Source organism: Phyllopteryx taeniolatus, chromosome 3 (genome assembly GCF_024500385.1).
Source record: "Phyllopteryx taeniolatus isolate TA_2022b chromosome 3, UOR_Ptae_1.2, whole genome shotgun sequence".
Classification (NCBI taxonomy): domain Eukaryota; kingdom Metazoa; phylum Chordata; class Actinopteri; order Syngnathiformes; family Syngnathidae; genus Phyllopteryx; species Phyllopteryx taeniolatus.
Window position 1 is genome coordinate 19,200,492 of NC_084504.1, and position 14,981 is coordinate 19,215,472.

General features: G+C 41.6%; 1 protein-coding gene and 1 long non-coding RNA gene across 3 annotated transcripts in view; one reads left to right on the plus strand and one right to left on the minus strand.

Moving 5' to 3' along the window:
• Window positions 1-13,704, plus strand: part of LOC133475041 (uncharacterized) — a 28,918-nt gene extending 15,214 nt beyond the window's left edge. The window contains exons 2-3 of the long non-coding RNA XR_009787702.1: window positions 1,509-1,625; window positions 13,401-13,704. This is a non-coding gene — a long non-coding RNA (uncharacterized LOC133475041). The remainder of the gene's footprint in view (window positions 1-1,508; window positions 1,626-13,400) is intronic.
• Window positions 1-14,981, minus strand: part of bmp1a (bone morphogenetic protein 1a) — a 44,479-nt gene that overhangs the window by 28,406 nt on the left and 1,092 nt on the right. Inside the window, exons 2-5 of one of the 2 annotated variants that reach the window (XM_061767347.1) lie at window positions 4,485-4,598; window positions 3,363-3,488; window positions 2,931-3,048; window positions 1,466-1,597 (exon numbers count right to left, since the gene is read on the minus strand). In XM_061767347.1, coding sequence (XP_061623331.1) covers window positions 1,466-1,597; window positions 2,931-3,048; window positions 3,363-3,488; window positions 4,485-4,598 — 490 coding nt within the window. The remainder of the gene's footprint in view (window positions 1-1,465; window positions 1,598-2,930; window positions 3,049-3,362; window positions 3,489-4,484; window positions 4,599-14,981) is intronic. The other variant, XM_061767348.1, reaches the window with a different exon arrangement.

Here is a 14,981-nt window from a genome sequence, read left to right on the forward strand (position 1 = left end):
AAACTCGGACGTGGGAGGAGTTCGGTGGGGCCATGGAGAACGACTTCCGGACAGCTTCGAGGAAATTCTGGCCCACCATCCAGCATCTCAGGAGAGGGAAGCAGTGCTCCATCAACACTGTGTATACTGGGGATGGGGCACTGCTGACCTTGACTTGGGACGTTGTGAGTCGGTGGAGAGAATACTTCGAAGACCTCCTCAATTCCACCAAAACGCCTTCCCATGAGATTTGCTCGGAGTTCCGAAAGGCTCTGGATGTTGTAGGGCTGTCCTGGTTGACACGCCTCTGCAACATCGCGTGGACATCGGGGACAGTGCCTCTGGATTGGCAGACTGGGGTGGTGGACCGGAGGGTGTGTTCCAACTACAGGGGTATCACACTCCTCAGCCTCCCTGGTAAGGTCTATTCAGGGGTGCTGGAGAGGAGGGTTCGTTGGGAAGTTGAATCTCAGATTCAGGAGGAGCAGTGTGGTTTTCGTCCTGGCCATGGAACAGTGGACCGGCTCTTCACCCTTGGCAGGGTCCTCGAGGATGCATGGGAGTCCGCCCAATCAGTCTACATGTGTTTTGTGGACTTGGAGAAGGCGTTCGACCGTGTCCCTCAGGGAGTCCTGTTGGGGGTGCTTCGCGAGTATGGGGTACCGAATCCCCTGATACGGGCTGTTGGGTCCCTGTACGACCGGTGTCAGAGTTTGGTCCGCATTGCCGTAAGTCGGACTCGTTTTCGGTGAGGCTTGGACTCCGCCAAGGCTCCCCTTTGTCACCGATTCTGTTCATAACTTTTAGGGACAGAATTTCTAGGCGCAGCTGAGGCATAGAGGGGGTCCGGTTTGGTGGCCCCAGTATTGCATCTCTGCTTTTTGCAGATGATGTGGTTCCGTTGGCTTCATCAGGCCATGATCTCCAACTCTCACTAGAACAGTTCAGTGTGAAGCGGCTAGAATGAGAATCAGCACCTCCAAATCTGAGACCATGGTCCTCGGTTGGAAAAGGGTGGAGTGCCCTCTCCAGGTCGGGAATGAGATCCTTCCCCAAGTGGAAGAGTTCAAATATCTTGGGGTATTGTTTACGAGTGAGGGAAGAATAGAACGGGAGCTCGACAGGCAGATCGGTGCAGCGTCTGCAGTAAGCGCCCAATGGTTCCGACCAGCGCAAAATGGTTCCGGGTGGCAAAAATATGCTTTTATTTATTTTATTTATTGACATTTTTGCATCGACCAATTTTTGTTGCTTACTTAGCCAAGTTAGTTATTTCTTTTCCCACAGCCCTAAGTGGTACCTTGACGAGTTTAATTCGTTCCGTGACCAAGTATATAAAATAGATTTTCTCCATTGAAATGAATTGAAATGCCATTAATCCGTTCCAGCCTCCCAAAAACCACTACAACTTTAGATTGAATTTTAAAACAAAATAGCACTGTCTTTTATTAAAACATAAAAGAGAAGTTTTATAAAGTGTAATTACTGGATGTAATGAAGTACTGGATTTCTGTGTTGGATGTGTTCAGTGGCGGTTTCTGATATGGACCATATGGGCAGCCGTCCAGGGCGGCATCCTGTGGGGGGGGGGGTGGCACACTGTGGATCTCCTTGCCCACTTGCGAGGGCATTACAGTAACATAAAGGTTTGGCAATTTTTTCAAACACACACACACACACACAAATAAATAAATTTAAAAAACATTTTAAAAATCAGCCTCTATCTATTATGGTAACACTCCATTCCGAATAAGTCTTGCTACCAACGTAGCAGCCGTGGCTAACGTCGGCTTGTTTACAGTGCACGTATCATGCATGAACATTAAATTTTATTTTTAAGAAACCACTGCGCCTGAGGAAAAACAACAATTCAGAGACAGAAGGTGAGACTGAAGAGTGGGCCCACTCATAGTGGACACACCCCCACGGCCTTGCGCTGTAATTTTTACCTTAGGCTTCAGAAGATTTGCTGAAACTCTCCACCTCCATAAAATACAAAAAATTCCCATAGCTTCGTTTTACAAACAACTGGGCATAAGACTAGCAAACACACACAGAGCAAAGGGACCTCAGGCAGTTGAGAGGATTCAGAAGCAATGCAGAATTAGCAACATTTCTGCCAGAGAGGTATGTTTATCACCTCTTTTTGATTTTTAATTGGTTCTATATTCAAAAAAATTAAAACCTCAAACCGATAACATTTTGTGTTATGGTAACACTCCATTGGGAATAAGTCATGCTACCAATGTAGCAGCGGTGGCAGTGTACGTATCATGCATGAAAATGAGGGACAATGGCTTTAGTCAGACTCAAGAGGTCGAGGGATTAGTGAAGTAAGGCTACATTTAAATCTTGCCAGCAGTTTTGACACAGCAAAGTTCCTTTTTAATTGCTCCTTTTTTACTCCCCACTTGCTCAAATTTTGTCTCGCAATACAAACCAAATAATATATATAATTAAATAAATAAAAAGACTAATAGATGTAACTTGAAAAACACAAAAGGTACCAATGTAGTCTTAAAATGAAAGGTCCAGTCCTATGTGCTTGTGAATGGTCTCTTAGCAACAACAAACTTCCCCGCTCGGTTTAAAAGGGAAACGCTGACTGGACACTGTGAAGGTCAATAAAATGGAGTAAACAGGGCTGAGCGGAGGCTGCGGAAGTCTCCCTGCTGGGTGTAGTGGTGTGCAACATGCATGACACAAGAGCTCAGTGACTGATGCACTGTGATGAAGAGATACAGGAAGCTTTCCTGGCCACTGAATGGGAAGTCTCTCCGAGGACTGGTAGGAATCTGAAATAACAGCTCACGCAGAGACCGGGAAGAGAGGAACAATGGTGAAAGGCTGCCGAGGAGGGAGCAAGGAAAAGCACATAGGCGTTAAATCATTAGTTGGAGCTGAAGAAGGCCGAGCAAAGCTTTGCAGAACAACGAACCCCACTGACTCACCCACATGGTCGGTAGGTGAAGACAATGTAGCTCTCCTCCTGTGTCCTCTCAATGAAGGTCACACAGGTGTGCTTCTCCCAGTGCCGCATGGCTTGGCGGAATATAGCTCGCTGACTGCCTGAATAGGACCAGACAGAGGGTGAGATCATGCGAGTTGGACACACACATTGAGAAGGGGAGGGGGGGGGGGTGTCAAAGAAAAATGCAGCATGCGTTGTCACTAAATCTTCAGATGCTTGGTCAGTTATGGTTATCTAAACTGGTTTCATCTGTTACAAAACATACCTTCTGCATACTTGGTGTTGTTTTTTCACATTACGTTTCTGACATTCCCTTTGATCAAGTTGAAATGAAATGCCATATTCAGATATAGAAACATCTGTACCACATTAAAAGCATGTGCGATTATTTTCATAAGAAGGCATAACTTACCACTAAAATTACCACTGATGACATATGGAATAACACCTTCAGGCCAAACACGCTCGGGTCTGGACGTGGCAGCCCGTTTCCTGCGGCGAGAGCCTTGTCTGTTTTGGCTATTCTGATTGCTTGATCCTGAAAAAGGAAAATTGAGATTGAAAGAGAAATTTAACAAATGAATTCACCACAAAAATTCTATCACTATGAAAGGAAAGAATGTATTGTGCATGACCTATTATAATAATACTGACAATACAAAAAGCATCTGATGTGATACCATAAAATCTAAATTTAATTGATTTGGACCACGGCATTTACATATTTTTATTCAAATGTTCTGATCTGAATCAGCACTATTTTTCCCCATCTCACATTTTACCATCCATCCATCCATCCATCCATCCATTTTCTGAGCCGCTTCTCCTCACTAGGGTCGCAGGCGTGCTGGAGCCTATCCCAGCTGTCATCGGGCAGGAGGCGGGGTACACCCTGAACTGGTTGCCAGCCAATCGCAGGGCACATAGGAACAAACAACCATTCGCACTCACAGTCATGCCTACGGGCAATTTAGAGTCTCCAATTCATGCATGTTTTTGGGATGTGGGAGGAAACCGGAGTACCCGGAGAAAACCCACGCAGGCACGGGGAGAACATGCAAACTCCACACAGGCGGGGCCGGGGATTGAACCCGGGTCCTCAGAACTGTGAGGCTGACGCTCTAACCAGTCGGCCACCGTGCCGCCTCACATTTTACCCCAGGAAAAAAATACAAAATAAAAAAAAACATTCACATGCAGGCCACAACATGAATGTGCTTGTTGGGACATGCACTACTGTAGTTTATAGAATTGGGAATCTCCCAGCTGTTGTCTAAGCACCAGTTTTCCATTCAAGAACACTATTCACCGAACAATACCCAGTAATTACTCCTGCACATGATTGTACATTTGTAATGATGTTTATGGGTTTAAAACTTCAAAACCTCCAATGACAGTTTATGTTAGGCACTGCAGTGAATCACCTGAGAAACTGATGCTGTGATGATATTTTTAATCTATCTAGAGGAATAATAGGAAATGCAATGCCAGAGCCATTGCGCTGAAATTCCATCTTGGTTTGCATTGTTTTTACCTGTGTTTGTGCGATTGACAGTCTGGACCGTTCTGGTGGCCAAATCTATTATTCTGTCTACTTTAAATGATCGTAAGTCCTCCTCATCTAGGGCTATGTCTCCCAGAAAGGCAGCTGAAAGAGACAAAAGAAAAATGGCACAGGTCAGATGACTGTTAAGTAGAAGTCCACATTTTGAAGCGCCACTCGCCTGAGGCTTTTCCTGCTGCTCAGACTGAGTTGGTTGCATGGATGGCTTGTCAACATATAAAAATAAAAAAAACTTCATTGACTCCTTACTTACCGTGACACAGAAAGAGAGACATGAATGTTTGGTTAGCAAGAAGGCCGGCTTGTCTGGGCTCCAAATTATAGGATAGAAATGTCAGCAATGTATTGGTGAGTTGGGGGAGGGGTCAGATTCAGCTTCTTGAAATGAAAATAAAGTATGAAACCTGGCTGTCCGCACAATTAATCGTGACAAGTTCAGACCGGATTTACTAGACGACTACATACTGCGTGCTTGGACAGTTAATGAGAGCCATCAAATATGATATGACACACTGACACTGCCTCCATGAAGTAATATGGGGCACCTTGATTGTATTAGCTTTTTAATGAGGCCAAGGAGAGGGGAAAAAATAACCAAACAGTCCCACTTTATGAGGAATGCGCTTTATGGGATTCCTTACTAAATGCCCCATTTCTATGCAGGAAGGGCTCAGGGTTCTCTCCACAGGGACAAGGCGCTCACTTTAACAAGCTTTTAACACCAGCACGTTTCCACAATTTATGGCCTGACTTGTATGCAGGCACCGGTGGGGGGAGGTGGCGTTTTTTGGGGGGTTTAAGCAGAGGGGGTGAGAAGCCAAAGTAGTGCCTCTGAAATCCGTTACTGAACAGGAGATAAATACGAGAGCGGAAGGCAAGAAAGATGGCATAGTACCCGCACTGCTGCTGTGAATAGAGAAGGCAGATGTGAAGCGTAGAGAAAATGACAACCCTCTGCATGTGCGTTTCCAGGCTTGTGAAGTGGACCAGAGAGCAATTAAATCGAGAACGTAATGCCAGTTATTTTTTGTGGTTGTATTTTTAACTTCAATGTGTCATCCCTGATAAAAACTATATTTACTGAGATGCAAGCCAGAACCGTCAGATCTGTAGATAAGTGTGGTTTCTCTTTTGCACAGAAAGAAAAGGGATGTAAAGCAAAAAAAAAAAAAACGGCACGCGCTTCTCTAGGGAAAACAAGAACAGCTTGAAATTTCTTGCAGGCAGTGTGAAGTCCACAGAATACAATTACTAATTAGATGAGAGTTGAAACAGACACCAGAAGACAATGACAAAATTATGTATTAAAATTTACTTGAATCCCCACTAGTACCTTTGACCAGCTATCGTGCAGTCATAGCGGGAAGAGAAAAATAATTCCTGATTGTTGGAAAGATTGACTGAGAGCTACATTTAGTTTTAGCTAATTTGGCCATCTTTGTTTCAATACTACAAGACTCGAAATTTTTTTTTTTTTTCTTTGAGGAGCGGTTTTGCTAATTAATACTTCATTTAAGGAGCAACTTTCTAATTTTGTGTTTTATGAGGCACAAAATGCGAATTATGACCCAAATAGTGATGCGAGACTAATTTGAGCCTTGATACTAATAGGGCTACTTAGGGTCTCTTTGGAAAGTCAAATCTCAAGGCGACATGGAAAGGTGCTTTCTTTTGAACTTTGGAAAAGACAGCACTGTATAAAATTATTTCGACTCCACTTTTACTAACAGACATCATTGCGTGACAGTGAGTATTGCTGTTGTAAGTCTCGATGTTGAAACTACTACTTTCCAAAAATGGACTACTTACTACTTTTCAATCCATGAGTGCTTGTCATATATATTTTAATCAGGTTGTCGCAAACAGTGAGGATAACTTAAGTAGCTATATTTATGTTGATGTGGAATTCCCTGCCCCAGTAGTGTTTCTTAAATGTGAAGGTGACATTTTATTTTTTTCAATTGTGTAAATTATTGGCTGTGAAAAAAACTATTATTTTGTCTAATATTACCATCATAAATTGCTTTGTAGCATAACGGTAACTCATTCACAATTTGTTACTTATTTTGCTTCTGTACTTTCAACCGTCCTAAGCAAAAATCAGAATCCAAAGAAGCCTAATACGGTAATACGCTAATATGGATTGTTTTTCTCACACAGAAGGCTAATGATTGAATTCGCACTAAATTGCCCATAGCTACGTGGGCCGACCTGTGGTACATATGCTTCAAGTATTTCCAGTATGTTTTTGGGAGATCGGTTTAGACTTCATTAAGACTGATATAGATGGACAATGAAGTTTTAAGGATGTCTGTTAAAAATTATGACTGATCGAGCCCTGTGTTTCCATCAAGTGATACAGCTCATTTAGCTTGGAATACTCCTTCCACCGTATTCTACTTACCATTTGTTTCATTTACTGTATTACAGCGGAACAACAACACAGAACGCAACATTCTCCATCGACCAATCAAAGACTGAATCAAAGACTGAAAACTGTTCAGACAGGATATATAGAGTGGATTACAATGGCTACACAACAATGCGCTACTTGGCGGACACCGGGTTTACAGAACACTCACTGATTTGGTCATTTTGCACCACATTGAAAATTAAATGGGTTGTCATTTACTTGTAGAACAATATCTGATGGCTTTCACAAAATTGGGACCTGTAGGAAGCAGAAAAGAAAGCCAGCGGTGGCCCAGGTGGAGGGGACAGGGGTTAGTCTTACGCGCTCCGCTGGCTTTGTGAGGATGACAATACTCTGCAGGACGAAGAGGATGCACGTGGCTGAATGACAGTGTTTGGGATGAGATGTTAATGACAGCAATAAGCAGAGGTGTACAGGCTGACGACAAGACAGGGCATGCATAGGGCAGGCTTGAATTTCAGAGGTGAGAAAGGATTCTCTCATTTGAGTTTACACAAAAAAAAAAAAACATACCACTCACAATCAGTACTTATAGTGACTGATTGCCTAATGACAACATTGACAAGGGAAAGCTACCATGGTGTTTTATCTTCATTTTTATTTGATTCTCAGAAATGAGTGCTAAAAAGAAGAAGCTGTACTTGAGCGTTTCATTCCAAATGAAAAACAGAACAAAGACAAAACAGAACAATCTGCTGGCGTTTTGTCACTGTACTGAATATAAAGCACGACTGACATCCTGTCACTGATCAATTTGCACCATGTCAGGCGAGCTGCATGCAGGCAAAGGGCAGGCGGCAAAGTCCACAAGGTTCACGTCGGGCTGTGCACTCTGCCCATGGCCGAGGACCAACTAACCACCACAGCGCCGGGGACGGGCTCCCTAATCCTTATTTAGTCTTTGTTCTCAGACAACAGTGGAAATTGAAGTGAGCAAATGAACGGCCAGGTGGCATTAGAACTCATATCCCCCAGGCGTAGCAGTCGTCCTGGAAACGCAGTTGCAGGTTTATGGAAAGACTCGCTGGAATTGTAAATTAATCCCCATGTCTCCTCACTTTAATTATCCACAGACAAATGATTTTAGGAATCTTTTGTACACCACTCTGGGCTGGGATTGAGGGCAGGCTATGGAGAAAGGTGATAAACCCATCTCGATACAAAGCCTTCTAATGATGGCAAGTGTAAACACAGAAGAGTCGTGTGTGACACTGTGGATTATAGCTCTGCACAGATGGCTTCCCAAACATTACTCATTACCTAAATGACAACAGATGTAGTTATGATACTAATAGCTATACAGATTGGCAGTATGTTGGCGGGTTATTTGGTCCTGCTCCAGTTCAGACATCAATTTTTAAGTAAAGACATTAGTACATTTATTTTCATGCTATTTAATTCAACTGAAGTAATTGATTTTGGAAAGCACCAATTTCATGTTTCTCCGTGATTTTTTCCCCCCAGTTAATCTAGACCGTCATAATCCTTCTCATCTCAGACCCCCCGCCCCCTCCCTTCAGTTTTCATCATATTCAGTCAGATTATACGACAGATCTCAATCAAATTAATCCCATTGATTCATGTAATGCCCAAGCCGCGACCTCCGCGGTGTCAAACACGCCAGGATTCCAAATAAATCCCCTTCCTTGAATACCAGGCCGTGACATCTGCCACTGAAACCTGCACAAACATCAATACTAAGCCTATACAGACACCAGTAGCAGCCTATATTTAGAAGGACTGTTAAACTGCTCCGTGCTCTTACTTGGAGTCTTTCCGCATGCAAGACCGACTGATGAAGGATGAAAAAGCCAGGCCAATATGTAAGCCAGGAATGCATCACAATACCCTGGCACCACCTTTCACAGCCTGTGTTTGGTAACAAACGCTGCATTTGAATCCCAATGGAAGCCAGCTGTGTATTGCGTTAAGGTGATTACCATTTGATGACAGTGTAAGTATCACTTTTCAGGTTCCATTCTGTGGCAACCCTCTCTGATCATTCCTTGCGAGTGGAAACAATGTCGCCCTACACACTGGAGATTTAAAGATCAAATATAAGTGTAGTGACACGCGGCATCTCAGGAGACAGCAAATCTAGTGGGGATTCAGCTTTCTAAGCATCGAAAAGATAAAATCGACTCGAGGTGTGTTTTGCGATTTCTATATTTTGTTTTTGTTTTTGTGATGCTATCACAGAATAATGAGTGATGGCAAAAAGTCTAATGATAATCATAGAGCCTGAAATGTGACTGTAATTGTCACATCTTTGCTGGATTACTGTAATTAAATTTATGTTGGCGTCAACCAGTCCTACGTCAAACATGCTGCTTTTGGCTTCTTAACTGGAACACCTAAGAGGGAGCACATAACTCAGATTCTGGTCTCCCGCCACTGGCTACCTGTGAATGCTGAAGTTATTTTTGAGATTTTTTTAAATTTGTTTTTAAATCTTTAAATGGTTTGGACTCAACTTACCTCTTTGAGCTGATCCAGCCCTACGCTCCTGCCCGGTACCTCAAGTCAGATGACCTGCTGCTTTTGTAGGTAAAGAGACCTAATCAGAAGCTCAGAGGGGATGGGATAGAGCTTTTTCTGTTGCTGGTCCCACACTTTGGAATGACCTCCTGGTGCACATTTTGACAAGCGCCTTCTCTGTCAGTTTTTAAAACTCGTCTTAAAATTGATTTGTATTCTTTGCAACCCGGCATTGTCTTAAACTTGTTTTGTTTTACATTGTGTTATGTTTAATTGCTTTATATTGTATGTTTGATTTTTGTGTACAGCACTTTTACAGCTGTTGTTGTTTTTAAAGTGCTCTATAAATAAAGATGAGCTGGGATGGATGAGTTGAGAATAATGTAAATGTGTCACTCTACTTTTAAAGCCAGCAGCTGGGATTTTCTCTGCAACTGCTCTGCTTGACATTTTCTAACAAGGCAATTTCAGCGCAAGGTGGGAGAAGGGAGCCAATTTGCTTATCTGCTCATTTGAGAAAGGTACATAAGGTATAATTAGAAAAGAAGCTCTGGCTGGAGTCTCATCTACCAAAGTCAGAGATTCAAGTAATTATCTTCGTAAAAGCCTGAAGTCTAATTCAGCCGAGATGAAGGCTGTCACCGTAACTGCAGCTTCGAGCTTAATGACTAAATTGAGCGTGACCGAGGCTGCAAAGGGCAAGCAGCAAGCGCCTACGTTCCCTTCAACATTTCACACTACATCGAGCCCATTAGCAGATTGGATTTCACAGCTCATCCCCGCCACTGATTACTGATGAATCTCAGAACCTGAGCAACCCCCTTTAATGACGTATCAGCTGCTTATTTGGGGTTTTTAATGTTGAAAAAATGCAGCACTCAAATTGAGAAGAAGATAGATTGCAGGAATTTTACATTTTTATTTGTAAAATGGTTTTAGATTAATTGATTTGACAGCTCTCTGTTCTTATCGCCTCATGGTTACCGAAAACAGCATCGCAGCACCAGTGAATAGTTTGAAAGAAAACAACAGTAAATAATGAAGAAGTTACTGTTAAGCTCCTCATTACAGTAAGATAATTATGCATCCATTGAGCCATTTAAATGACCCCCCACTTCCACCAAAACCATCCAAAGCATTTGTTGTTGCTTAGGCTCCGCACTTGGTACAAATGTGATCCAAGATTAGTTATTACTTAGCTCTGACGACAAACACATTGTTCCAACTAATGCACCGAGATCATGCCAATAGATCGGGCGCCTAATCACCTGAACCCTGCCGAGAGAAAAGTGGCAGGGGTCCTGTCGTGTAAAAAAAAATAAAAAAACACCCATCATGGGGCCTGCATTCCATGATAAAAGAAAAAGCATCTGCTTCAGTGTTGCTTAGAGGCCCCATCATGAAGTTCAGAAGACAGCACAATCACATTTTCAGAGCACCACCAAGGAATGGAGCTGTATTGTCATCTGCTTGGAAAGCTGCCTTCTTTCCACATTTGCAATTGAAGTAGCTCCAAATATATAGAGCAAGTTTTTAAAATCTTAAATCATAACAGCTTAAAAATGTTCTCTTTTTTTTTTTTTTTTTTTTTTAATTAGCAAAAAAATTACAGGCTACATTTAAGGGACGTGGTAGACTATAAGAAAAACATGCAGTTGGATGTTAAAATGTCAGTAATTACAAATGGTTACTCTAAAAAGTCTTATATTTGAATGACATATATGCCATGTTAAACAAAAGTTTGTGGTCTGTGTTTTTGAACAATATTTGACTAAAATGAAAAAAAAAATGGTATTGGTGCATTCCTAGTAAGCACATTAGAAGGTCTTGCCTTCTAATACTATACCACTTTGTACTCTGTTCACGACATGTGATAGTCAAAGTGACACAAAAGGAGCTGCTGCCTTCTCACAGGAACACCTGGTGACCTGGTGGGTTTGGGCTAGGGGGCAGTCTAATAATATCTACAGGTTTGGATACGGGCAGTATATAAAGCAGTGGATCCAGTAAAAATATTTTGATTACTGTTTACGTCTGCATGTGCGGAAAGATATATACTAGCAAGAAAGTATATTGACGCAGTGTATGATGTCATATATCTAGACATGATACAATAAAGGCTTATGGAGTCACTGAGAGGAAGTTTTTAATGGGGAACATTAAACATAGTCTGACTCAAAATAACGGATTTTATTTTTAATACACCCGAAGGGGGAAAAACGCAGCTGTTGTATTTCAAAAAGACCAAACCAGGTTGAGTGCTGACCGCAAGAGGAATGACATAAGTCACTGTTTGTCTGGCCTACACCGTCCAGCCCTGCTTTCCTTTGGCAGAAGGTGAATGACCTACAGTCAGCGCCGGCTAGTCCGAGGAGGAGGAGGAGATGAGAGCTGGGGGTTCAGAGAGTTGAGAAAACCAAATTTTATAAAAGAGGAAAAAGAGGTGGAGGGCTCCAGTTTAGCCTGTCTGCAGCCAAGATTAAAAGCACGCAGGAGCCAAAAGCATTTGTCAAAATCAACTCATAAATACTGACAAGAAGGTGTCTTCAGTGGATTAAGGGGTCACTGATGGAAAAATGTATTTCTAAATTTTTATGTTTCTGGTGCTTGAAAATGGAAATATTTGAAAACGGGCCTCAAAGTGTGAGTTCTTGAAAATGATAATATGGTGTCTGTCTAAATAAAACTGGAAATGATTGTCCCCAAAAATGGATGACATGGTATTGTGGGAATGGTCTAGTATCTTAAAATTGTGTCTATTGATGGAAGCAGTATAAGGCACACACGCTAAATGATAATAAAAAAAAAATCTTTTATCTTTTCTCACACAAGCTGTTTTACACATTTTACACATACGAATACGAGAGGAAACAAACATTTTAATCAATGAATTTACTCAATGCGCATGAGCAAATCTTAATATCAACCTGAATGCTTCAATGTGTGCAGATTTGATTTTTTAAAAAAGGAACAGATAACGCGTCAAAATAGAGATCATGGAAAAACTCGAAGCGTAAACACAATTTTGATCAGTTACCCTAAACCCTAAAAATAGACCATTCCTGTGATGGGGAAAATCTGCAAATGCATCACATTAATGTTTAGGTCGCAGGGAGAAAATGTTATGTTTATATAAAGTCCCGAACTTCACAATACAGTGGTGCATTGAGATAAGAGTTGAATTTGTTCAGTGACAACACTCGTAAAACAAATCACTCTTATCTCAAATCATCTTTTCCTATTGAAATGAATGGAAATGCAATTAATTAGTTCCAGCCCCCCCCCCCCCCCCCCAATGTTTTAATGTGTATTTTATGAGTGACAAAATAGCAGTCCATAATATTGTACTTTATAAAAACATACAGTAATCACATAATTAAATAGTATTAAAAATAAAGAGTTTTTGTCACACTTTCACACTCAATTCAAAGGCCATTGTGCTGCTCTTTCTCATGTGCCCGCTTTGGCCAGTTGGGTACAGTATAAGACAGAGGGATATACTGTACTTTTCATTGAAACGTCTCCACTCCTCTTAGATAATCAGTATGGCACTAATACTAGTCATTCTTTGCAGAGGATAAAGAATATGACTGTACAGTACTGTTATATTCTCTGTTTACATGTGTTGCTGCACAGTTTGTGTTCAATCTATTGCTTAAATGATTATATATAAAATCAGCCAAACGACAGCTCATATCTCAAAAAACTCAAGTCAAGTCACTCTTATCTCAAGGCACCACTGTATGTCAAAATAACAAAGGTGGACCACAGCTTTGTACTGGCATCACTGATAATGCTTCTCCAGCAAATCATTTAGCACATCCCTAATCGTAGCCAATGGAGTCGCATTACTTACCAGTCTTCACATACAGCACACATATGTTCACAAAAGTTATTCAAAAGTTGTTTTTGACCTGGAAGGGGTTGGTGTGCAAAGTGACATCACAGCATTTTCTACTTTTTTTTTTTTCCAGGTCGCTTTGACAAAAATATTTTTACATCATCATTGTTGTTTAAACGTAAGTCTGCTCGGTCTGCTTCATGAACCAGTGCCACCAGACACGTTCAAGTCACCACCGCCGCTGTCATGACTATCACCAAGCAGGGCATGACTGCTTCTCCTCTATTTTTCATTTTGAAAAGAAGTGGATCTAATCTCTGTCGTGTCTCAAATGTCTCCCTGGGATCCTGCCAAGTCGGACTTCCACGGGTTGGCTTCACAAAGAGATGGTGTTACTTCAGAGTTGTTGCACTACGTTTGGCCAATAAATGCCTCTTTGCATCATGTCATCTTGTCATTTAATTCTTCATGAGAGGCACACTCAAATTTTTTCTGAACATGTATTGTAGTTGACTAAAATCTAAATAACAGGGTTTGTGGGATGTCAGTTTTTTACTGGGATGCTGATTGTAAAATGCTGTAAACTAATTTGCATCATCAAGAAGAAGACAAAGTCTATTGGCTTTTTCTTTGTAGGAAAGTACAAAAATGTCTTTACTTTTATTATGAATGATTTTAACCTCTTAGGTGCGGTTTTCTCTGGCCCTATGCTTATCTGTGGGGTCAAATACAAGAATGAAAACAAATTTAAGTGCCACCTCTTGCATTTTTATTTATTTATTTTATTTATTTATTTCTTTATTTTTTTAAATGGAGGAAGCCAAGATGTCTATTTATAAACAGTCGAAGAGGAAATTGCACTCTAGCCCTAACTTGAACGCTGTGGCCTTCTTGAAGTGGAGCATGAAGGCAAGAGTGGTACTGGTCACAGGGAACTTGAATATTTTTTGGGAGATATGGAGTTATGAAGGAAACTGGACAGCTGCGGGGGGGGGGGGGGGGGGGGGGAAATACAGTCAGCGACTCTTCACTGCACACCAAGCGATTGCATGTCACAAATCTACTGAATTCAAAAACTGTGACCCTATATCAGGTTTTGAGGCTCCACATCCAATATTCTGTACAGTGTTATTTTTTCATTGTGCAAAACACAGGAAATGGGCAAGAATAAAGGAGAGATATTTTGAGAGACTATTGGCAATGATCAATTGATTCACTGACTGTACCTGTGCAGTCTGGTGACAGAGACTCTCCAAGCTTTTCCTTCTAGCCACAGGTACATATGAAATTATAAATATAGTTGAGTATTATTGTAAACCACTGTATATATTGTGTTGGTAGGGCTTGGCAGTGCCATGGTGGTTGACGGTTGGCCACTTGTGAAAAGTCGGTGCCAAACCTCACACACGACAGTTCAGTCAATTTCCGCCGTGTTGCTCGGTGACCATTAATGCTAGTCTTAATAAACCCACGCCTGTTGTTTTCTTGGACTTTGAGCTGAAAAACTTTGGGATGAGCTAAATTTAGTAACACAAGACACGTAGATGGTAAAGACAACAGGATTGTTCCACTTGAGCAGGTAAAAAACATGCAAGGAAAAAAAAGTCAGCAAGGACAACCTTACAGAGGTCAAGTGATGAGGAAATAATTCCAGCAGGTGGGTGCCATGACCATCTTCCACCTCTGAACACATTCTCATGAGGTGTCACTCAGA